This window comes from Dendropsophus ebraccatus, chromosome 2 (assembly GCF_027789765.1).
Source record: "Dendropsophus ebraccatus isolate aDenEbr1 chromosome 2, aDenEbr1.pat, whole genome shotgun sequence".
NCBI lineage: Eukaryota > Metazoa > Chordata > Amphibia > Anura > Hylidae > Dendropsophus > Dendropsophus ebraccatus.
This window is the reverse complement of record NC_091455.1, coordinates 199,995,708-200,021,079: the sequence shown is the minus strand read 5'-3', so window position 1 is coordinate 200,021,079 and position 25,372 is coordinate 199,995,708. Positions and strand designations below refer to the sequence as shown.

Below are 25,372 nucleotides of genomic sequence, written 5' to 3'. Positions count from 1 at the left end.
GAAGGAAGGGAGCTCAGGGTCCTGTTATATAGAGGGAATATTGATATCGTCCTCTGTAATAGGGTGAGTGATCAGCTGACTATTGATCGGCTGATCGCTTCTTTCTAAATTGCTAAATAATTCTTATTAGTTGTCTGCACTACTTTCCAGTAACAGGCGATGGACCAATCATCAGGGGTAGGAAACCTTGGCTCTCCAGATGTGCAAAACTACAACTCCCATCATGCCTGGACAGCCAAAGCTAAAGCTTTGCAGTCTGCAGAAGGCTCAAAGAGAGATAATTATTGGTTGAACAATTATTGAAGGTGTATAGGGAATTTTATAGTCCTACACATTAATAGTACACTCTGTGTCTGCACACAGCAGTAGTTCCTCTTTGGTGCATCCACACATAAAAAGGCACCTTAGTGCTCTCCTTAGTGCTCTCCTTAGTGTTCTCCTTAGTGCTCTCCTTAGTGCTCTCCTTAGTGCTCTCCTTAGTGCTCTCCTTAGTGTTCTCCTTAGTGCTCTCCTTAGTGCTCTCCTTAGTGCTCTCCTTAGTGCTCTCCTTAGTGTTCTCCTTAGTGTTCTCCTTAGTGCTCTCCTTAGTGCTCTTCTTAGTGTTCTCCTTAGTGCTCTCCTTAGTGCTCTCCTTAGTGTTCTCCTTAGTGCTCTCTTTAGTGTTCTCCTTAGTGTTCTCCTTAGTGTTCTCCTTAGTGCTCTCCTTTGTGCTCTCCTTAGTGCCCCCAAACAGAATATTGATTTACTTAAAACTCTATGAGACTTTCTGCAAGTCCATATACCTTACTATTGAGGTTTTAGAGAAAAAGTTAAAAACTGTGAAACTTGTAGCTCCAAGAAGCCTATGTAACTGTGTAATGCAAAGATTCCTTCTTATACTGGAAGTGTTTAACTATCTGTTTGCCAGGTAAAGACAATGACACAGTAGACGTACTGGACATTTATCAAGACTTGTATACGCGTACGACAGTCCTAGATAAAACCACTCCTCTCTTCCCGGTAAGAGGTACACACCTCTTAAGTAATTCCAGCAGGACCTGTGCTTACCACATGGTGAGTGCAGATATCTACACCTGGGAGGCCTAACTCTCCCCCCCCCCATCCACACCAGGCATATACCATAGACACGGTAAGAATCTGCTCCCTTTTGCCATTTAGGACTACTGTCACATCAATCCTTAAAGGGGTTTCCAGGATTAAAAAAAAGTGTGTTGGGTATTAAAATTCTACTTCATTCACTGTGGAGTGAAGACCCCCAACCATTATGACCACTGTAAACCAGACCATGACATCTGAGGACTACTGCCTACATTTATTCCATCCCAGTAGGCCAAAGGTATCAAACTCGCGGCCCTCCAGCTGTTGCAAAACTACAATTCCCATCATGCCTGGACAGCCAAAGCAAAAGCATGATGGGAATTGTAGTTTAGAAAGAGCTGGAGGGCTGCGAGTTTGACATCCTTGCTCTAGGCCTCCACATCACATACTGGTCCTTTGTATAGACCACACACATTGTCATCAATGGCGGTGCTCTGTCTTCTTACCTTACATCGCTCAGCTCATAGTAGATATTCCTCCCTTCATCCTTTATATAAATGGCAGTACTGGGGGATTCCAGAACCTTCATTGTCAGCTGCTGGGGGAAGGCACTTACAAAGAGGGCACGTATGGTGTCTACACTAGTAATCTCATTGGGCATCTGGAGTTTCTTTGTGTCCTCTCCATACTGTAGAAAAAGCACACCTGCAATAGAACAGAAAGAGCGACATCAGTGGATGCTATCAACTACAACATGAAAAAGATCACTAGAAAATCACATATAAAAAAGCACTGATTGAAGTTCAGACCACACGTATACAGAGCAAAAAAAAAAAAAAGCACTTTTTCCCATTAATTATATTAATTTAACGTGTATGGGTACCTATAGATGGTTACTCAGGCTTAAAGGGGTACTCCGTGAATATGTTTTTTTTTTCTTTTAAATCAACTGGTTTCAGAAAGTTATATAGATTTGTAATTTACTTCTATTTAAAAATCTCAAGTCTTCCAGTACTTATCAGCTGCTGTATGCCCTGCAGGAAGTGGTGTATTCTTTCCTCTTCTCTGCTGCCATCTCTGTCCATGGCAGGAACTATCCAGAGCAGGAGAGGTTTTCTATGGGGAGTTCCTAACATGGACAGAGATGTCCGCAGAGAGCACTGTTGGAGACTGAAAACATTTCCTACAGGACATATAGCAGCTGATAAGTATGGGAAGATTTCAGATTTTTGAATAGAAGTAAATTACAAATCTATGTAACTTTTTGACACCAGTTTTGAAAGAATTTTGTTCTTGCTGGATAACCCCTTTATAATAAAATAAAATAAAATGTTTTCAAACCAACTGGCATCTAAAAGTTATATAGATTTATAAATTCCTTCTATTTAAAAATCTAAAGTCTTCCAGTACTTATCAGCTGCTGTATGTCCTCCAGGAAGTTGTGTATTCTTTTCAGTCTGACACAGTGCTCTCTGCTGCCACCTTTGTCCATGTCAGGAACTGTACAGAGCAGCAGCAGCAAATCTCCTCTCCTGCTCTGGACAGTTCCTGACATGGACAGAGGTGGCAGCAGAGAACACTGTGTCAGACTGGAAAGAATACACCACTTCCTGCAGGACATACAGTAAAAACAGAATACAGATTTATATAAATTTTTGGCACCAATTGACTCAAAAACATTTTTTTTCACTAGAGTGCCCCTTTAAAAAAAATATGGCTTCTTCCTTCCAGAAATAAGGCCGTTTCTATCCTAGATTGTGTGCAGTATTACATCTCAGTTCCATTAAAGTGAATAGAGGTGAATCGTAACACACACAACCCGAGAACAGTGGTGGCGCTGTTTTTGCAAGAAAGTAGCTTTGCTTTTTCTAATCTTGGATTACCCCTTTAAGCATTCTTATTTCCAGACGCTAATAAAGAAATCTTGGGAAGCAGCCATCAGTGACCAATTAACGCAAAAAAACTAAAAAACTTCAGGTCAGTAAAAAAGTATAATACTATGAGTGATCAGTTTCACAGTCCGGAGCTTGAAACTTTTTCCCCAGCCCATTAGTGGTTCTGTCTGTGAAATCTATTTCGCATTCCTTCCTTCTTCACTTCTTCATCATAACCGGATTATAATTCCTTCTACAACCTCTGAGTATAACAAGCATGACATACCCATGAATTTATGCATGAAAACAGCTACTAAACCCGGGAAAAGGCGACCAGCTAATGGTTAAAACATTAATAAAGTAAATTATGCACTGATTAAAGCAGCGACGTCTACGGGGGGGGTTTTTTTGTCACTGTCCTCGGGGGAAGAGAATAACATATGGTTGCCGGGATAACTCAATAGAAATATGTCTCTTCCTGGCAATTTTATTTATTTATTTCCATCAAGGAGAATATTGTGAAATTAGTTTCCAACTGCGACATCTTTATCGAGAGAGTAAAGAATGTTTTATTTAAAGGGGTTGTCTGCTTTGGAAAATCCCATTGTTAGAAGGGTCCCCTATCAATAATCTGTCCAACTTCTAAGACCCCTAGAGATCAGCCGTAATACAAGACGGAAATAGGCACCTTGGGGGACATTTATCAAGACTCTTACACCAGTCTTAAAGTGAATGTATCATCAGTTACATCGCTGCTTTTTTTTTTTACCTTGATCGATCGGCGTCAGTGTGGGAATGCTGGTGGAGCGTTTTTTGTTTTTTTTTAATAGCCTCTCGGTTTATGTTGATTCTAATGGAGCCGCATCTCAGAGAGGAGGGGGTTTTGTCATACTAGGCCCGCCCAGGGTGGATTGATGCTCTGGAGAAGACCGGTGGAAACTAAAAAAAAGGACCGCAGCACCAGCATCCCGATGCCAGCACCGATCACTTAAGGTAAAAAAAAGCAGCAATGTCCCTCATGGTACATTCACTTTAAATAAAGGCCAGCCCCCTTCTTCCCAGCCGGATTTACTAAGAGGCGTACGCCTATTGCAGGCTCTGCGTATCACACCTTCCAGGTGCAGATTTGTATCATGATTTACACCTGCAAGAGGGCATAAATCATGATAAATCAGGAGCGGGAGGAGGCCACGCCTTCTCCCCACCTTGCCACGCCCCCACCCCCGTACAACACGAAAAAGGGGCAAATCTGACCCTTTTCTGTGGAGTACACCACGGGCGCACTTTGATAAATGTGCCCCAAAGTGTTTCATTTCCCTACAGTGCCACCACAGGTGATATGAGGTATTACACAGTTCCCATTAGACAGACAGGTAGGGTTTCCGGAGCCGTATATGTTCTCCATGACACATTATATTGAGTGAAAATGTTCATTTAACCTGTATTACAAATCTAATTTTCTTTCAAAGGGATAATAAAAATAAATAATAATAACTAAATAATTATTTTTAATTTTTTAAAACTTTGTAATTTAAATAAATAAATAAATAAATAAATGTACTAATTACTTTATTGCCTTTAAAAAATATTTTTACTCTGAATGGCAACATGGCCCCTCTGCTTCCACCAATGGCAATACCACACCTTTCCATAAGTTGGGTCTGGTAGTGTGTTTTAAAGTGAATAGGGGTGAGCTGTAATACCACACCCCTGAAGAAATAAAAAAAGCAGGGGGCAGTGTAAACATAAAGCTAAACTCACCCTTGCCAGATCATGTCAACATTGGAACTATCCTCTCAGTGACTGCCACTGCCGCGACACAGCGACTGTGAGGGACTGGGATGGGTCAGTATAACTTGTTTATTATGTTTACATCTCCCAGCTGCAATTTTTATTTTGTCCGGACAATCCCTTTAAAATTACATAAATGACACATCAATAATTGCCCAATATTTTATTTATGGAAAGTCTTTGAGGCATGAACAATTCTTTGAGGATAGGTTGGGGCAAGACGGTTCTAGTCCTTCAAGACTTTTTCTGCTATGACGCTCTTCACATTATGGCTTTTGTAGAATGGTAACAAAGAGTGTCTCTCACTCTGGAGGACCTGACCTGTCCTGCCTTACATAAACAATCCATTGATTGCACTGGACACTGTAATGCTACCTTTCTCCTGCGGGGGCACTATAGGTAAGCACTATAGGTAAACCTTACATGTACTTGGTGACTTCAGAAGAGGGATACTTAATACTTTTATTGTAAAAGGCAAATAAAACCTTCACAAGCCAAATAAGCTGCTTCTTTTACTTCTACTTTCCAGGTACTACAAATAAAAAATACCCCGAGAAACGATTCTTTGATCATTAGTAAAGTTTAGGACTGGAAATACGGACACAGCATTATGGCGAGGCAATTACTCCAACCCAAATTCCTTGGGATCGAAAACTATTCGACGAGACTTTTTAACAAGCCCTGAAAAATATCAGTTATGGCAAAGACTTCTACCGTATTTTATATACATGAAAGGTTGGAAGCTAATTCAGGAAAGGTGACTACATATTGTCTCCGCTGCCAATTTCTTCGAAACATCTGGTCAGACATTATTCTTCAGAGAAGAGAAATATTTCCAATTTTGGTAATAAGTGTGTTCTTCGTATCTTTCATTTTAACAATGCGTTTCATAAACCTACCAGGCCCCCCTTCCAAAAAAACCTGAAGATTTTAGATCAATGCATTGTGTCCACTGACAGCTGGGTTTTCTGGATAACAATGTGAGGAAGAGGGATCAAAGCAAAGATGATTTAGAAGTAATAGATTTTTAATGCTAAGAGCTTTTTGTCTTTAGAACATTACGACGCCTTTTCGTAGAACGCAACATATCCTGCATTATACATTATTAGATTCCAAGATTATCGGCTTCTATGACCATGAATTGTAGATCCCGTCTTCAAAGAAGAGTTGTCTACACCATTATGCTACTAATGCCTAGTCCAAATGGGCTATTTAACCCAATAGCTGCCAAGAGCTTAGCATGGCTATGATACTAACCAGAACAATGCCGCACAAGACTAAATAGGATCCTCTAGTGAGCCCAGGTCCTGATATAGCTATAGGACTCCAAGATCCTGAAGAAGACAACCTCATTTGAAATGGATCTACAACCAATAATTTCTTGTAGGACCATGTTTATCCCAGTCACCACACAAATAACCTATGAGACCCTGCCCTATAGCTTAGGGTGAATGTGAGCATTCTGTGTAGACAAACGGTGGACCTCTGGGAGCCCCAAGACAACACTTGTTGTTGCTCAGCATGGCTCGCCATCTGATTGATAGCCCCCAGCAAGTCTACCTATTTCATTCCTGTTTCACAGCATGGCTCGTCATCTTATTCCTTCTACAGAACATGGCTGCCCCTCTTATTCCTGGAACCATGCATTGTTCCAATCTTAATCCTGCCCCTAGTATGGCTTCCTTTCCACTACAGGTACCCACCATGGCGCCTTATCTCATTCCTAGTCAACAGCTCGCCATCTCATTTGTGATCCACAGCATGGCTCCTAATCGCATTCCTAGGCTTTAGCATGACTCCCTATCTTATTCATGGTGCCTAGCATGGCTCCTTATCTGAGTCCTAGTCCACGACATGGCTCCCCATCTTGTTCCTTGTCCCTAGCATGGCTCATCATCTCATTCGTAGTCCAAGACATTGCTTACCATCTTATTCATAGTCAACTACTTAGCTCTTCATCTTATCTGTGGTCCACAGCATGGCTCCTTATTCCATTCCTAGGCTCCAGCATGACTCCCAATCTCGTTCCTGGTCCCTATCAAGTCTCCTCATCTCAGTCCTAGTCTAAGATATGTCTCCCCATCTCATTCCTGGTCCCTAGCATGGCTCACCATCTCATTTATAGTCCAAGACATGGCTCCCCATCTCGTTCCTTGTCCCTAGCATGGCTTATCATCTCATTCGTCGTCCAAGACATTGCTTACCATCTTATTCATAGTCAACTACTTAGCTCTTCATCTTATCTGTGGTCCACAGCATGGCTCCTTATTCCATTCCTAGGCTCCAGCATGACTCCCAATCTCGTTCGTGGTCCCTAAAATGGCTTCTTATCTCATTCCTAGTCCAAGATATGTCTCCCCATCTCATTCCTGGTCCCTAGCATGGCTCATCATCTCATTCGTAGTCCAAGACATGGCTCCCCGTCTTATTCCTGGTCCTTAGTTGTCTGCTTAGATGGCTAGATGGTAAGCACTGCATGGAACCACGAAAGAGATGGCTCCTCATCTAATTTCTAGTTCTCAACATGGCTCCCCATATCATTCATGGTTCCATGTATTGCTCACCATCTTATTCATAGTCACATGCTTAGCTCTCCCTCTTATTTGTGGTCCACAGCATGGCTCCTTATTCCATTCCTAGGCTCCAGCATGACTCCCAATCTCGTTCGTGGTCCCTAAAATGGCTCCTTATCTCATTCCTAGTCCAAGATATGTCTCCCCATCTCATTCCTGGTCCCTAGCATGGCTCATCCTCTCATTCGTAGTCCAAGACATGGCTCCCCGTCTTATTCCTGGTCCTTAGTTGTCTGCTTAGATGGCTAGATGGTGAGCACTGCATGAAACCACGAAAGAGATGGCTCCTCATCTAATTTCTAGTTCTCAACATGGCTCCCATATCATTCATGGTTCCATGTATTGCTCACCATCTTATTCATAGTCACATGCTTAGCTCTCCCTCTTATTTGTGGTCCACAGCATGGCTCCTTATTCCATTCCAAGGCTCCAGCATGGCTCCCCATCTCATTCCTGGTACCCAGCGTGGTTCCCCATCTTATTCTTGATACCCAGCATGGCTCCCAATCTCATTTCTAGTAGATAGCATGGCTCCTCATCTCATTCATGGTTCCATGCACTTTAAGCTCACAAGCCTTGAATACTTATGCCAAATTAAAACATGTGTAAAAATCTATGATAAAGCAGTGGTCTGCAACCTATGGTTAGGCTACATTCACACCTTTCTTTTTTTGCAGACCGTACAGTATGTCCGCAATTTTAAGTCCACATCCCTAAGTCGTCCCTATTTCTTGCCGGAGGAATGGTCAAAATAATGGCACTAGCTAGAAATTCAGATCCGTAACGTTTGCAAATTACGGACGATCCCATAGATTTCAATTGGTAAGTCCACACTAAGGCATCTCAGTATTTTTGCAGCACGGATCCCAGTCAAATCTAGGATCCGTAAAAATTACGATAGTGTGAATAGTTCCATATAAACCTATGGGACCGTACTTGTCGGTAGTTGCGGATCCACAATGTGTGTGAATGAGGCCTAACGTGATTGTGGAACTAAAACTCCCATAGTGCTATGAAAGCCACAGACCTAATCCTCAGGGGCTTATCCTCTTAACAGATCCCTTTTGACCAAAGTGCCTATTTTTCTTTGTATCTATAGATCCTCCATAAAGAACTAATAATATAAAAAATTTTAAGTGCAAAAAAAGGATATATACCGTAAAAATGAATCCTACAAATATACCCTTGGGAATAATGAGCACTTTAATGAAACAATATATGTTTTTCATTCTCGGCTAAGAAAACATGGTCAGATAAAGCTTACATCTGGTCCTTAAGAATGTCATAAAAGACGCAGAGGTAAGGATCCCCCCCCCCCCCCCCCCCCCCCCCCCAAAAAAAAGGTCAGACAAAGTGCAGGAGGCCCACAAATACTGTTTGTATACTCAGGGAGACCACTATACTACACCGCCGTGACCCCCACCTTATTAGGACTAGGCAAACATTTGGAGTTCACAGATATTAGGTTTTTTCTTCTTCCTAATAACCTGAAACTGTTCTCCATCAAAAGGGAATAAGAAGTAAATGATCCCATATGGAAGACATAAAAACAAAATATTAAAATTTTCTTTTGCGATGGACTATATTTATTTGCAGGTTGAAAAAATGCGTTCTTGAAAAAGGCTCAGTGTGAAGTATGATGAACATATGGACCAACTAGTGGATAGCCAGTCCCTGGACGGTGACTGTAATAGAAAATGCATCCACTTATGGGCTGAGTTCTTGTCCCAGGACAATGGCCTTGTTCAAAAGGAGTCCCGAGCCCCTATACTATACAGTTTTAGTGTTGATAGTACCACTCCTGCCTTCTTGTAGTAATAGAGTCATTGTAGCAGGAGCCTCTCTCTGCTGGGTTAATACTGCACACATAATCCTATACAGCACTATAAAGTGGGAGCTGACTGTGAGTGTAGCAGGAGCCGCCCTCTGCTGGTTCTGTACTGCACACATAATCCTTTACAACACTACGATGTGGGCGCTGACTGTGAGTGTAGCAGGAGCCGCCCTCTGCTGGTTCTGTACTGCACACATAATCCTTTACAATACTACGATGTGGGCGCTGACTGTGAGTATAGCAGGAGCCGCCCTCTGCTGGTTCTATGCCATACACATAACCCTGTACAACAGTACGATGTGGGAGCTGACTGTGAGTGCAGCAGGAGCCTCTCTATGCTGGTTCTGTACCGCACACTTAATCCTGCACAGCACTATGATGTGGATGCTGACTGTGAGTGTAGCAGGAGACACTATCAGTTACACTGCTGAGTGGGTGGTGCGCCATCATTCTCCTTTAACCCCACCAACTGACTGGTGAGTTCAGGTCCTAGTGCCTCCTATGGTCCAAACAATTAGGTGTCAAGTCCTCCTCTATTGGCCCCCATATCTAATAGAGTGTAATGTGGTCATCCACAAACTGACACAGGACACGCTAAGGCATATATATATATATATATATTGTCTTGGCATTTCTGGGGCCCCAAGCGAAGTTATGTCTGGGCCCCCCCCTCGATACACGTTCCAAAACAATAGACCGTTGTGTGTTGCCCCCAGTAGTATATACCACTTGTGCGCTACCACCAGTAATATATACTCCTTGTGTGCTGGCCCAGTAGTATATACCCCTTGTTTGCCTTCCCCAGTAGTATATAGACCCCTGTGTGTTCCCCCAGTTATATATAGCCCCCCATGTGCTCCCCCAGAAGTATATAGACCTCCTGTGTGCTGCCCCAGTTGTATATAGATCCCCTGTGTGCTGCCCCCAGTTGTATATACCCCCTGTGTGCTCCCCCACTAGTTTATAGGCCCCCTGTGTGCTCCCTCAGGGGTATTTAGCCCCCCTGTGTGCTCCCCCACTTGGATATAGACCTCCTGTGTGCTCCTCCAGTAGTATATAAACCCCCTGTGTGGTTCCCCCAGTAGTAAATAGACCTCCTGTGTGCCCCACCAGTATTATATAGACCCCTTGTGTGCTGCCCCAGTAGTATACAGACCCCTGTGTGCTCCCCCAGTTATATATAGACCACCTGTGTGCCTCACAAGTAGTATATAGACCCCCTGTATGTTCCCCCAGTAGTATATAGACCCCCTGTGTGCCCCACCAGTAGTATATAGACCCCTGTGTGCTCCCCCACTTGGATATAGACCTCCTGTGTGCTCTCTAAGTTGTATATAGACCCATTTCTGCTGCGCCAAATAGTATATAGACCCCCTGTGTGCTGCCCCCAATAGTGTATAGACCCCTCTCTGAAACCCCAGTAGTCTATAGCCCCCCTGTGTGCTCCCTCTGTTATATAGCCCCCCTGTGTGCTCCCCCCATTTATATAGACCCCTGATGTGCGCTCCCCCAGTTAAACAGACCCCTGTGTGCTCCCCCTCCCATATAGTATATAACACAATAAGACAAACACTTATACTCACCTGGGTCCGGGCGTCTCCTCTTCTCTTCACTCTTGTGGCTGCTGGAAGGGTTTTCCCTGCGATCACAAGAGGCCGCACTCCCCTTGTCCTGGCGCTGATGCTCCAGTGATGTCACTGGAGCGCCGGCACCACAAGGACAAAGCTGCCACTTGTGACCGCAGGGAAAACACTTCCTGCGGCCACAAGAGTGACTGACAGGAAGGGGGCCAATGGCTCCCGCCCTGTCAGTGCTGCTGCATGTAACTGTGAGCGCTCATTACGAGTGCTCATAGTAACCGTTCAGATGGCAGCAGCAAGCGAGGCAGCGGTCCTGTCCAGCGGTCTTGAGCACAAGAGCGGGGCGTGGGGGCCCCCCTGGATGTTGGGGGCCCCAAGCGATCGCTTGGGGTGCTTGGTGCCAAAGACATACATATACAGTGGTGCCTTGGATTACGAGCATAATTCGTTCCGGGTCCATGCTTGTAATCCAAATCCACTCTTAAACCAAAGCAAATTTTCCAATAAGAAATCATAGAAATGCAGACAATTGGTTCCACACCCCAAAATAATGATTTATTATTCTGAATAACGTGTAAAACAGATGAAACAAACCTTCAGAGACAGCAGAATATGTGATATTATAAGTTACTGTACAGTAATGGAGAGGATGGGAAACACAAGGGCTGACAGAGACTGCAGGGAGCATGAAGGAATGAGCAGGGCAGATGTGGGCACATACATGCAGCACTCTCTGTCCGGGGAGAGAGAGGTTACAGCTATGGAGAGATTACCTCCACAGTCCTGTCTCCTGATGTAAGCCCCAGCCTAAAGTGGATCTGCTATGATTTGGAAGGTGAGGGAGACTTCCTGGGTCAGAGTACAGGGCTGTAGACCCCACTATGCAGACCATGCCCCTCCCCCTCCCACCCAGTACAGGGAGCTCTAAAAACAAAGCAATGCTCTTAAACCAAGTCACAATTTTGAAAAACTGTGAGCTCTTAAACCAAAACGCTCTTAAACCAAGTTACTCTTAAACCAAGGCACCACTTGTATGTCCAAAGTGCAGGAGCCACTTAAAGGGGCTGAGCAGGGCTCAACTTAAAATTTTTTGCACAGGGTCTATAATAGTACTTCAGTTCTAGTCTATGCTTGATGCAAAACCAGACTATGAAGAAGAATGGTGTTATGTCTAGAAACCTGGCATGGAAAACCCCTTCAAATAACATTTATGCAGCATTTTTGGTAGTTCTCCTTTAAAGGGGTTGTCCAGCGGAAAAACATTTCTTTTAAATCAACTGGTGTCAGAAAGTTATATAGATTTGTAATTTTCTCCTATTTTCAAAATCGCAAGTCTTCCAGTACTTATCAGCTGCTGTATGTCCTGCAGGAAGTGTTGTTTTATTTACATTCAGAAACAGTGCTCTCTGATGACATCTCTGGCCGAGACAGGAACTGTCCAGAGCAGGAGAGGTTTTCTATGGGGATTTGCTACTGCTCTGGACAGTTCCCGTCTCAGCCAGAAATGTCACCAGAGAGCACTTTTTCTGAATGTAAATAAAACAACACTTTCTTGCAGGACTTTCAGCAGCTGATAAGTATGGGAAGACTTGCGATTTTTAAATAAAAGTAAATTACAAATCTATATAGCTTTCTGACACCAGTTGATTTGAAAGAAAAACATTTTTGCTGGATAACCCCTTTAAGACAAACCTTATTCCCCTATAAAGGAAACTGAGATAATTAACATCAACAGCACATACCCCCCCCCCAACTTCTCTAGACTTTAAAATACAAAAATTATTCCTGAAATTAAATCCCGTTCCCAGGGCCAAATCCATCAGGCTGCACTCGCCACCGATATGGTGAATTTACTAGGAATTTACCACTAATCCCCATTTCAAAGGGAGAACGATCCAGCGCGCACAATGGGTCAGAGCTGTATAAAGGAAGGTTAGCGAGCACTAATGTCTGCAGACGCTCTCCATTTGTTCTCCATTCATCGAGAAAATTTTTCTTGTGGAGCCGGAATCAATTTAACGTTTAATACCTCCCGACAATGGAGACCTTTTAAACTTCTATCCGTTTTCACCGGGTTCGCTTTCTCGGACCCTACACAGCGATATGAAGGTCTGATGTATTGTAGCTCACCTTTTCATCTTCCTTGACTTTTGATGCGGTAATTGTAAGGATTTCAGGTTGCGGGTTTTTTTATGGGACAGGACTGCTATAGTAATGGCTACTTTAAGGATTTAAAGTGATACAGACACAGAATTAGTCCATACTTAGATGCCTTAGATATCACTGACCCCCATTTATTTATGGATCTTTATCATCTCGGCTATTAGGTTGGATTAGGAGACCTTGATCTGGGTGACCCTCTTTGTCCTATTACCACAATCTTGTTTTTTCTTTAGATCTTCAATGATAATCCTGGCTCCCAAATAACAGAGAGCCACAGTCAACATTACCACCTTAAAAGAGCATTACCACCTTAAAAGAGAATAGAGCACTAAACTATAAGAAGGAAATGTCAGACTGTTCATACTGACTATAATGGAGTATTGATGTTTTGGAGACAGACACAGTGCCAAACACTTGGTAGTGGCTGTATCTGGTATTGCAGCTCATCCTATTGAATTGAATGTGCTCCAAGACCTGGTACAGCTACCGGATATATGGAGGGGGTCCTTTCACTCAGTTGATCTGTAGAGGTGGCAAGTGTCACACTCCCACCTATCTGATATCGACAGACTATTTTTTTTTTTTTATCAATATAAATGTCCTCCCCAAATGTCCTGACACTCAGAGCATGGTGTTCTTTGTAGTTGTGCAACAGCTGAAGAGTAACACACATAAAATTAAAGGGTAGCTGACAAAAAAAAATTCTTTCAGATCAACTGGTGCTGGAAAGTGCCGAAGATTTGTAATTTACTTCTACTAAAAAAATCCCAAGTCTTCCAGTACTTATCAGCTGCTGTATGTCCTGCAGGAAGTGGTGAATTCTTTCCAGTCTGGAGAGCAGGAGAGGTTTTCTATGGGGATTTGCCACTGTTTTGGACAGTTCCTGTCACAGACAGAGGGGGCAGCAGAGAGCACTGTGTCAGACTGGAAAGAATACACCACTTCCTGCAGGACATACAGCAGCTGATAAGTACAGGAAAACTAGACATTTTTTAATAGACGTAAATTACAAATCTGGCACTTTCTGGTACTAGTAGATTTAAATGGGTAGTTCACCCAATTTTTTATTCTTTTAAATCAATTGGTTCCAGAAAGTGCCAAAGATTTGTAATTTACTTCTATTAAAAAAATCTCAAGTCTTCAATTACTTATCAGCTGCTGTATGTCCTGCAGGAAGTAGTGTATTATATCCAGTCTGGAGGGCAGGAGAGGTTTTCTGTTGGGAGTTTTGCTACTGCTCTGGACAGTTCCTGACATGGACAGAGGTAGCAGCAGTGAGCACTGTGTCAGACTGGAAAGAATACACCACTTCCTGCAGGACATACAGCAGCTGATAAGTACTGAAAAATGTGAGATTTTTTAATAGAAGTAAATTACAAATCTCTGGCACTTGCTGGGACCATTTGATCTAAAAGAAAAAAAAAAGTGGACAACCCCTTTAAAAGAAAAAAATGTGAACTTGCCCTTTAATATAGACCCTATGATCAGGATATTAATGCATCATTCCTCATTTTTCATGAATAATTCCAGTAATAATGCTACAAGGGGGAATTGCAATGTGAGTAAGTGTCTGGAATTACCCTCACTCCTAATAAACATGTTATACACTTATTACATTGATGGGATTTGGGACATACTGTGATGTCACGGTCTCTTTTTATTCTGTTGCCTAAATTGCTTTAAAGCTGTTATGGGATTAGGGACTTTGCGCAGCTGAAGTGAATACCAGAACACAGATGATGGGAGGAACATCTGACTTTCATCTGCCCACATCATTCTGCGAAGGTCAAGGCTCAGCAATCCAGGTGGTCTATGTGCAGCGTAGAAATACATATACAGATAGAAGCACAATAGAAAGGGTCAACCTGACCCACCAGAGACTGGGAGGCCCCAGCCAAAGACGGGCCCGTGAGGTCCAGTGCTGTTTATGATCTCCTCTCGAATAGCTCTGATCATTCCTGACTATACGTGATGTTATTTCCCAGATAATGAAGCAAACAATGGTGACGATATATAGACGACATCTTATAATGAAAACTGTATATTACAATAGAGCTATTAAGAAGAGATGTACAATGAAGCCACTCTGACCTAAGAGACCTATTAAACAATGGAAATGATTTATAGATGACATCTAATAATAATGCAAATCAGGTAGTAGTAAAAAGCTATATAAGATGGGTATTTCTCTTTGAAATAAACACTAGGACTCCATGTTAAGGTCATCTAAACAGTACTTAGCAATTGTATAAGATAGTAGCTATTGTTTGGGGCCGTGCAAGGACACAAACAAGATTGGGTGCCTTTACACGGCACAATTAGTTGAGTGTTCTGGCCACACCAAGGTTAATTGTATTGTTTGTGCGGCCATGGAAAATGACAGCACAGATATGCATGTATCCAGGCTGTCAGTTTCCAGGTCACCCAGGCAGTGTATACTTACCTTTAACATTGCTGTGTGATCTGGCACTGTCAGCTCCCATCCAGCTCTCCAGCCACTGCTGTAAGTACAAGCTGTCGACTCCCCTTCTTCAGAATGTCTGACAGACGGAGGAGGTGGGACAGTGGCTTGAAGTCATAGCAGAGGCTGGAGAGCAGAATGGGAGCTGAGAATGTCGGACCACACAGCAGTGCTGAAGGTAAGTATAAACTGCAGGTGTTATCTGGAAACTGACAGCACAGATATATGAATATGCGTGCTGTCGGTTTACACAGGAAAATGAGCGGCCGTTAGTGATTAAAAAAAAAAGGTCTGGTCAGCCAAGAATCAGGTGTTTTCCTGCTTCTGGCACATGATCGGCGGGTGTCCTTTTAAAAGGGATACTGCAGCAAAAAATCTTTTTCTTTCAAATCAACTAGTTTTATAAATTTGTAATTTACTTCTATTTAAAAATCTCTCAAGTCTTCCCATACTTATCATCTGCTGTATGTCCTGCAGGAAGTGGTGTTTTCTTTCCAGTCTGACACAGTGCTCTCTGCTGAGCAGAAGAGGTTTTCTACGTGGATCTGCTGCTGCTCTGGACAGTTCCTGAAATGGACACAGGGGGCAGCAGAGAGCACTGTGTCAAACTGGAAAAAAAAACATAATTTTTTTTTGCAGAAATCAATAGTACAGGCGATTTTAAGAAACTTTGTTATTGGGTTTATTAGGCAAATATGCCATTATCTGCATTCAAAAAGACTTTCCCCAGGTTCCCCCCCCCCCTCTTTCATTCACTGCTCATTATCAGGAAATCGCGTCTTGTTTACATCAGATGAGCCCTGTGTAACCTATGGAGAGGGGAGGGGGAGGAGGGAGATTAGTCGCCAGCAGAGAGCAGAGAACAAAAGATTACACAGCAGGACCTGTCTGAAAGCCGATATTCAGAGGTCGGAGAGGTCAGCGCTGACTTCAGAGGAGATACATAGAAAAGAAGAAAAAGCCAGCTTACCGCCTCCACCTTGGCCTCCCAGAGGAGATAGCCCGGTGATGTAGCTGTAAATTAACTCTTTGTTGTCCTGTTTTGGTGCCTCATCTCCCTCCACCCCTCCCCTCTCCATAAGTGAACCATGAAGACAGAGGGGAGAACTTCAAACAGATTTTTCATGATAAAAATGCATATTTCGGCTAATAAACCCCATTACAAAGTTTCTTAAAATCGTTTGTACTATTTATTTCTGAAAGAAAATTTAAATGACAGTGACACTTTAAGGAGTTTTCCAATATGTTGGAAACAGAGGGGCCGCCACTCCATTCTGTCTCCACCTGGATGCACTGGGGGGGGGGGCCCTGTCTCAACCATAGGTCCTGCATCCATGAGGTATTTATTGCATATCCTTTATTGGTGTGACATGGGAATACCCCTTTAAGTAGAAATCTAATCTAAGCTGGAATGCATATTCCAAACTAGATGGACACAGAATTTTTCCTACTTTTTTTCCTGCCCACAATCCTTATTTTCATATGATTTTTTTCCGCTACAAAATTTCATGCAGTATCCAAAAAAAATTGATGCGCTGGCAAAAACGAGGAAGAGATGAGAAAATTGAAGTCATTTAGAATAATAAACATGACAAGCTTTAATCTAAAATAACTATTCTCTCTCACAAGTTTGGATATTTCCCTGTAATTTCTGGGGAGATGTAATCATAGCGAGTGTATAATTCTACCTGCGGGAAGTCAGGTATGGGGGATGGCACCGGCTGGCACCTGCCGCACACTAAGTGGACCGCCCGCTTTTCATAATCCAAAAATCTAAAACGCCTTCCAATACCACATGAACTCTTAAATCCCCTCGCGTCTTCCGGGCCGGTGTAAGACGTTCTATGGTTCCGATTATTTCCCGGGATGAATGTTTTACATAGAGATTGAGAAATGTTTTGATTACTGAAAGCACAAGCTAAAATTATAACCATAGACTAAGGCTGCTTTTACATGGAATGTTTTGCAATGTTTTAGTTGCAATTTTTGCTGCTCTATTATAATTTTTTTTTTTTATCATGCAGAAGTAGAAAAACAGCAGACAAGCTGGTGGGGGCAGGAAAATAATATAGAACTGACCTCACCCGTCCTTGTGCCTCTGATGTGTTGCTCCCGGGTTCCGTTCAGATTAGCCAGTGACTTACAGCTCTGCTAGCTGCAACATTACGAGTGATTGCCCACCCAGCCAATGAGTGACTGGGGCGGGACATAACCCTAATCACTGACTGGCTGAGCAGATGATCGCTCAACTGGGCCGTAATTATTCAGCTGGAGAAGCTGGGTACGTGACATACCCGGATTCCAGCTGAAGATGAAGGCTGGCTGATGTGAACGGGACCCAGGAGCGGCACATCGGAGGCACGAGGACAGGTGAGTTCAGTTGTTCTTATTTACCTGCCCCCACCAGCCTGCCTGCAGTGTTTGTACTTCTGTGGGACTTCCTTTAATTAAACTTCCAAAACGTGAGGAATAAACATTGTATAAAATTACACAAAAATCACCATCACCAACTCTTAAAGGAGAAGTCCGGCCAAAATAGAGCAGGGGGGACGGGACACATAATAAATAATGTATACTTACCGGTTCCCCTGCCCCCACAGCACACCATCACAGGTTTACTGACTGCCACCAGGTTCCAGTTTCTCCAGGGTTTCAGAGTTGTCACAACCTGGCAGGAAGGGCCCATTCCAGACACTGACTGGCTAAGCAGGCATTGCTAATCCCTGGTTGTGACATTGCAGGACTGAGAGATCCAAGAGGCCGGCGAGGGTCTAAGAGTGGTAAGTTGGCGCTGCAGGGGGGTAAGTATACAGTTTTTTTTATTATGTTCCCCCACCCTCCTACATGGAGAAGAGTTTTCACTATGGCCAGACTTCTCCTTTAAACCAAATAAATGGTGATGGTTTATAGACGACATCTGATAATGCAGATTGTGCAACATAACAGAGCCATTAAGAAGAGACGTACAATGAATTCCATCTGCACTAAAAGACCTAATAAACAATAGAGATGGTTTATAGATGACAGCTAATAATAATGCAAACACAGTCACAGAAAACAACTACAAATAGGATAGGTAATTCTATATACTATGCAATGTAAGCATCACAGTCCATATCAAAACCTACCACAAAACTATATGTGTGATTTTAGCCATAAGTCGTCCATATATCATATATAAATGTCAGCTGAACCTGCCCCCACCAGTAGGTTTGAATGACAGTAGAGGCCTCCTGACTCTCCAGATGATGTTGGTGGTGAGAGAGGTCGGGCTTGCTGGATTTTTGTCGCCCAACCCTTTTGTTCTTGGAGGGATAAGCTGATGCCAGAGCATCTCTAATGGCCAGCTATAGACTGACCCAGCTGTGTTCGAGAGCATCCTGCAAAAGAGTCCCTATAGTAGATGGCCATAAACATCCAGTCAGGCATACTGAAGCCAACTAGTTGCCAAAATCCAGAATAGAACCTAAGAAACAGAAAACAAAGTATGCATTCCAGGTCTGAATCCCGGGATCCCAGCCTTGTACGCACGGCTACATGAATAATACGGATAATAATTTCATTGTGTAAATCTGATATTTGTTAAACAGTCCTGCAGTAAATTATTATAAATTGGAAGGATACGGATCAGAATCAGATGAACGTCCCAATAATTTCATAATGGAACGTGCGTCTCCGCGGACATACAAGGAAATGAGCTACAATGGGAACAATGGGGACAATTATCACAACTGAAATAGTTCCCATTGTAGAGAATAAGAAAAAAAAACTGCCCATAATGTGTCTTATTTCAGGAGTTACATATGCATTGGAGCAGTAATAATTTATTATTATAGAGGGATATTAGGCAAAAATGAGGGGCATAGCATAGGAGGGGCCACTGGGCAGCGATGCACTGGAGTCAATAGGTCTATGTGCAACCGGGCACCAGACTGGATGGATTAAATATACCCTGGGCCCTGGATTTCTACCCAAACTGCCTCCTATGGGGACCCTAGAGCAGCAAGAAGACTGCCCCATGTGTAGCCCCTTATAGAAGATGGCCCCCTGTGTAGCCCCTTATAAAAGATGTATCCCTGTGTAGTCCCATATAAACATGTGCTGCCCCTTATAGTAGATGGTCCCCTCGTCTTGATAGAATAGATGTTGAGTAGTTCCCCTATAGTGAATGGCCCCCAGTGCTGCTGCCCCTTATAGTAGATGGCCCCCTTTAAGTAGTCCCCCTATTGTAGAAGACCCCTTGCGCTGCTGTTCCCTATAGTAGATGATCCTGTGTTGCTGCCCCTATAGTAGATAACCCCCTGTGCTGATTCCCTTATAGTAGATGTCCCTCTTTGCTGCTGCCCCTATAGTAGATGTCCCCCTGTGCTGCTGCCCCTATAGTAGATAACCCCCTGTGCTGCTGCCCCCTATCATAGATGAGTAGTCCCCCTATAGTAGATGGCCCCCTGTGCTCATGCCCCTAATAGTGGATGGAACCTTGTGCTCATGTCCGCTATAGTAGATAGCCCCCTGTGCTCATGCCCCCAATAGTGGATGGCCCTTTGTGCTCATGCCCCCTATAGTAGATGGCCCCCTGTGCTCATGAACCCTATAGTAGACGGCCCCCTGTGCTCATGCCCCTATAGTAGATGGCCCCCTGTGCTCATACCCCCTATAGTAGATGGCCTCCTATGCTCATGCCCCCCATAGTAAATGGCCCCCTGTGCTCATGCCCCCTATAGTAGATGGCCTCCTGTGCTCTTGCCCCCTATAGTAGATGGCCCCCTGTGCTCATGCCCCCTATAGTAGATAACCTTCTGTGCTCATGCCCCCTATAGTAGATGGCCCCCTGTGCTCATACCCCCTATAGTTGATGGCTTCCTGTGCTCATGCCCCCCATAGTAGATGACCCCCTGTGCTCATGCCCCCTATAGTATAGGGCCCCCTGTGCTCATGCCCCCTATAGTGGATGACCTTCTACGCTCATGCCCCCTACAGTAGATCCCCCCCCCCCGTGCTCATGCCCCCTGTGTGTAGTCGCCATTTACCATGATGACAAGGTAAAAATAAAAAAATAAAACAGTAACCTTCATCATGGCTATGTGGTTGTAACTACAAAAATACTCATACTGAACAAGTGTTCTAACTAGTGGCCATGGCTCAGGCTGAATGCAATCGCCGCTCTCATCTCAGAATTTATAGTAATGTAAATGGGCTTTCATAGACGTCTCTGATTCCGACCAATGCAAAACCTCATCCTGTGTCTCAGAATAAGCTGTGGAGGTAATGTTGCCAAGTAAAAGTTACTGGACCATTTACTTTGGCCTCCAGTGTGTGTGTGGGTGCCTTTGAACTAGAAGTCTGTAGGCTGGAAAGTATAACACTGCACAACATCTGTAAGAGACCATTCAGCAAAGGATTAATTCCAGAGAGGGATACAATATACAATGCAAATCCAAGGCTACTATAAGATGTCTTCTTGTAAGATATTAACTGTGGAACTGGATGGCCTCGGTCTCATCTCTCTATCTATAAAGCAGGAATAAAAAAGAATGGAGGAAGACACTCGCTTAAAAATAAACGTAAAGCACCCTCTATGTGATGTAGTGATAGTCTATATAAGTGATCACAATATTAGAGCGGATTGAGCGGATACAGCCTAGGTACAAGATGAGATACGGCTGGGCATCTTTTATCAAGGGACACTTCCAAAAGTAGCTTCTGAGAGCTGTTTTACAGCCGTTATAGCCGTTTATGGTCTATATAAGTGATCACAATATCCGGGTCAGAGGAGAAGTTTATTGGGGAAGACTGTACAATTGAGCGGATACAGCCTAAATACAAGATGAGATACGGCTGAGCAGAACAAGAATCACATCCCACAATCTTTTTTTTTTTTTTTAAACATATGTTTATTGTTTTCATATACCAATAATATCAAGAACATAACAAATGTTATAGAGCCATAGAAAGTACAACCAAAAGAGTGCTAAACCACAGTAGTATACCAAACTCTACATCCCACAATCTTAAATAGAGGATTAATAAAACGTAAGAGGAAAAGAATAGATCCCAAACAATAGATCCCAAATACAGGGGAAATATTAAGTGAGCAAAGGTATTTAAAAAAAAAAAGTAATAGGAATATATATAACGGGAAACAATTTCAAAGAAAAAAAGTAGAAAAGTAGAAATAAATCCCAAATAATGGGATCAGTGGCGTAGCTTCCATTGAGGCAGACCACGCAACTGGTATGGGGCCCATGGGACAAAGGGGGCCCGGGCAAAGTGTGGTGTGCCCCCATGTTACTAGCTACTGATCACCTACCAACACCCCTCCCCCCCCACACACACTAAGAGCCAACAAACAGAATGAAGAGAACGAAGTAACACACTGGGCCAGGTAAGTATGTTTGGGAATGGGAGGGGGAGGGGGGAATGCCCGCACAGGATTCATGGGGCCCTATGAATCTTAGCTACGCCCCTGAATTGGATGCTTAATCGAAACATAAAATGAGGGAATTGATAACAAAAAGGAAAAAGAGTTGTTGGACCTCAAAGAGAGGAAAGTATAATAAAGGAATAGGTCCCGGAGGAAGGAAGGAACAAAGGCAAAAAACAATTCCATAAAAAGGAGTAGAAAGGTTCAAAAAAATAACACAAAGTGATGATATGTACAAAAAAAGGGGAAGTAACACTATTCTCTATTGACAAGGAGCAGATCACACGTATCTACTACTGCAACAGATTACAGGGAGTGGTACTTCTCCATGGTGTCTAAAATTGGTTACTGAACAAGAAAAACAGGTTTTCAGTGACATCTGATAGAAAACTGGCAGCCGAGTGTAAAAAATAAAACGTCTACATGATGTTAATTTATCAACATATATAAAGGACACTTATCATAACAGATAAAATCGTTGTGGCCGAAATTGCCATTTATAGCCCAAACTGTACAAGTAATATTTCTTTAAAGGGGTACTCGGGCGGAAATCTTCTTCTTTTAAATCAACTGGTTTCAGAAAGTTATACAGATTTATTTACTTCTATTTAAAAATTTCAAGTCTTCCCATACTTATCAGCTGCTGTATGTCCTGCAGGAAGGGGTGTATATTTTCCAGTCTGACACAGTGCTTTCTGCTGCCACCTCTGTCCATGTCAGGAACTGCCCAGAGCAGTAGCAAATCCTCATAGAAAATCTCTCCTGCTCTGGACAGTTCCTGACATAGACAGAGGTGGCAGCAGAGAGCACTGTGTAAGACTGTGTAAGAATACACCATTTCCTGCAGGACATACAGCAGCTGATTAGTACTGGAAGACTTAAGATTTTTTTTTTACAGAATTAATATACAAATCTATATAACTTTTTGAAAGCTGTTGATTTGAAAAAAACCAAACAGATTTTCGCTGGAGTACCACTTTTGGTCATGTTCACACGACGTATGTTTTGTATAAATCACAGACATTGTTGCAATTTGCAACAACGGCTGTGATTTACACAAAACACACGTTCTATTGTAAGGAATAGAATCCCGGCCGAAGCGTATACACATAGTATACGCTCTGGCTGGGATTCCATCCGGCCGCCCGAAAAACTGACACGTCAGCTCACACAATGGAGCGTGCTGATCCGGCTGCATGCTCCATTGTGTGTAGTGGTGAATTGGGATGCGGGCACACATGGGTGCGCGCGCATGCAAATTCAGCAGAAGTGAAGATCTTCAGTAACACGGGCCGTTCTGTGATCCGGCCATGTCATAGAACTGCAGGTGTTATACATAGTCTGCACATGGCCTTAGCTAAACTCCAACCTCATCCACTTTAAACAAAGCACCTGTTGTTTTCTATATAGAGACTTTGCCACCTACAGGGCATAACTGGAAGCTCTTTGCCTTGTAGAGGGAGGTTGTCAGTATCCGTGTAGTAAACAGCTGGTAATGACAATGGAGTCCAGGCATACAGCAGTTCTCGGCCACTATAGGTCCTTTTATCAGAAGGATTTTCCACCCAATACAAAACATAATGACTGTGTTTTATGACTACTGTCCTTTACAAGCGATGTTAGTATCTTACTTAAGCCTATAGCCAGAGTTCCAAACAATGATTGGACTAAAGATGTTCATTGGCTTAGTGACAATATTTGTGCTGAAATTTTTTTTTATGATTCAAAATATAAAATTAAACAAGTTTCTAAAATGTCTTCATTAAAAATTTGCACATCCGAAAAATTTCTACGGGAGATGTAAAGAGCAGCTTGAAGTGTGGAGAGTGGGGAGTGCATAGATGGAGGGCAGTTCATACAAGCTGTAGATAGGTAGGAAAGGACACAAAAGGCATTCGCAGGGACTGTGTGCAGCGTCCCTATAGCAACACACTTCTGGACATGCAGACAATACAGCATACAATACTGAGCTGAGACACTTGTCTTTTGAAAGGGGTCCCTGCTCCTATGGGAATCTATGAGAGTTCTATGAATCTATGGGAGTTGAATTTGGCAGCTAATTTGAGTAAATCTCGAAATTTATTTCAATAGGTTCCCTCGTCAATTTGATTTCCAGATAGAATAATCCCTTTAAAGGGAACCAATCATCATAAAATCAGCTATAAATACGTTCCTATATGGCCAGGCTTGAAAATTTACTTTGTAAATCCTACCTATGTAGGTATGGGGGTGTTCCTCAGCTGCTAACTAGTCACTGCTGGCGGGAAACCTCGTCGGCAATCACACCTCCCTGGGAGCGTCAGTGCTCAGGGGCAGCCCCTCCCCCCTGTGGTGCTGGAAGCTCCTATACGCCAACGCTCCCAGGGAGGCGTGATTTCACTAGAGGTTTCCTGCCAGCAGTGACTACTTAACAGTGGAGGGCGGTCTACATGCCTGCCTAGGTAGGATTTACAAAGTACGTTTTTCGGCCCATTTAAAGGAGAATTCCAGGCTGGGGTGATTATTGGTAGCATGCCAGGGAGGCGGAGGATGGAAGAAGTAACATGCTCTCACCTTACCCACTTTACCAATGATGCTGGTATCCTGTAGCTCTGGCCCGCCAGTCACCAGGCGCTTCCTGGTCTTAGTGGGGACCTGGGACGTTATGCGTCAGGCCTGCTCAGCCAGTAAGCAGCCGAGTCGGACCCTACTAAGGCCAATGACTGACTAACCTTGCACATCGCGTCCCAGGTGCCCTTTCTTACCAGGAAGCAGCCGGGGATTGGGGAACCGGAACTGCGGGACACCGCCACCAGCGCTGAAGTGGAGGAGGTGAGAGAATGTTACTTCTTTCATCCTCCCCCTCCCCGGCACTCTGCCAAAAATCACCCCAGCCCAGAATTCTCCTCATAGCAATTACTTATTTGCCTGGAAACAGTTCTCTGGGCCGTATATGATGACTGGTTCCCTTTAAGACAGGGGTCTCAAACTCGCGGCCCTCCAGCTGTTGCAAAACTACAATTCCCATCATGCCTGGGACAGCCAAAGCTTGATGGGAATTGTAGTTTTGCAACAGCTGGAGGGCTGCGAGTTTGAGACCCATGCTTTAAGAGATACATTTTTCTTGGTTTTGAGAAACAATAGTCCCACATAGGACTGTTTTGCCTTGGTAACTTGGCATCACCCATATTTTTACCATACAATAAGTCGAAACTCCCTCCAACCATGTAATAACAAGGCTCCGATATTTTACAGAAAGGAAAACACAGAGTTCTATAAAAATGTTTTAATTGGCAAAATGATTAGTGGGAACATGAGACCTCCAGCCGGCAGCCGCACTTTCTGTCCACGCCGTACGTGGGCGAGCGCTGAAACTTCTCACCTCACTTTAGGTTTCTACAAGCAGTAATGAAGGTTCTGCGAAAATTCTAATGTATTGTGTCTGCCGTAAAGATTCTTCTCTATCAAGGACACAGTGTTTTATGAGAGGGCGAGGCGGTCGGGATTCTTGGTAATTAACCAAAAAGAGATTAGGTTTCTTTGTGAATCATTGGCTTACTGGATGTTTGGTTCTGTATTGTCCAACTCGTCCTTCGGGGACCACTGGGAAATTCGGCATTTACTTCTATACATCTCTAGGCGATAGGTTTTGGCA

The 25,372-nt window shown here is 43.4% G+C and overlaps 1 protein-coding gene across 20 annotated transcripts in view; it reads right to left on the bottom strand.

Annotated features, from left to right (window-relative positions):
• Window positions 1-25,372, bottom strand: part of KIAA1217 (KIAA1217 ortholog) — a 454,907-nt gene that overhangs the window by 103,955 nt on the left and 325,580 nt on the right. For all 20 annotated transcript variants that reach the window (XM_069959082.1, XM_069959081.1, XM_069959065.1 and 17 more), the window contains one exon: window positions 1,545-1,743. In XM_069959082.1, the coding sequence (XP_069815183.1) occupies window positions 1,545-1,743 (199 nt within the window). The remainder of the gene's footprint in view (window positions 1-1,544; window positions 1,744-25,372) is intronic.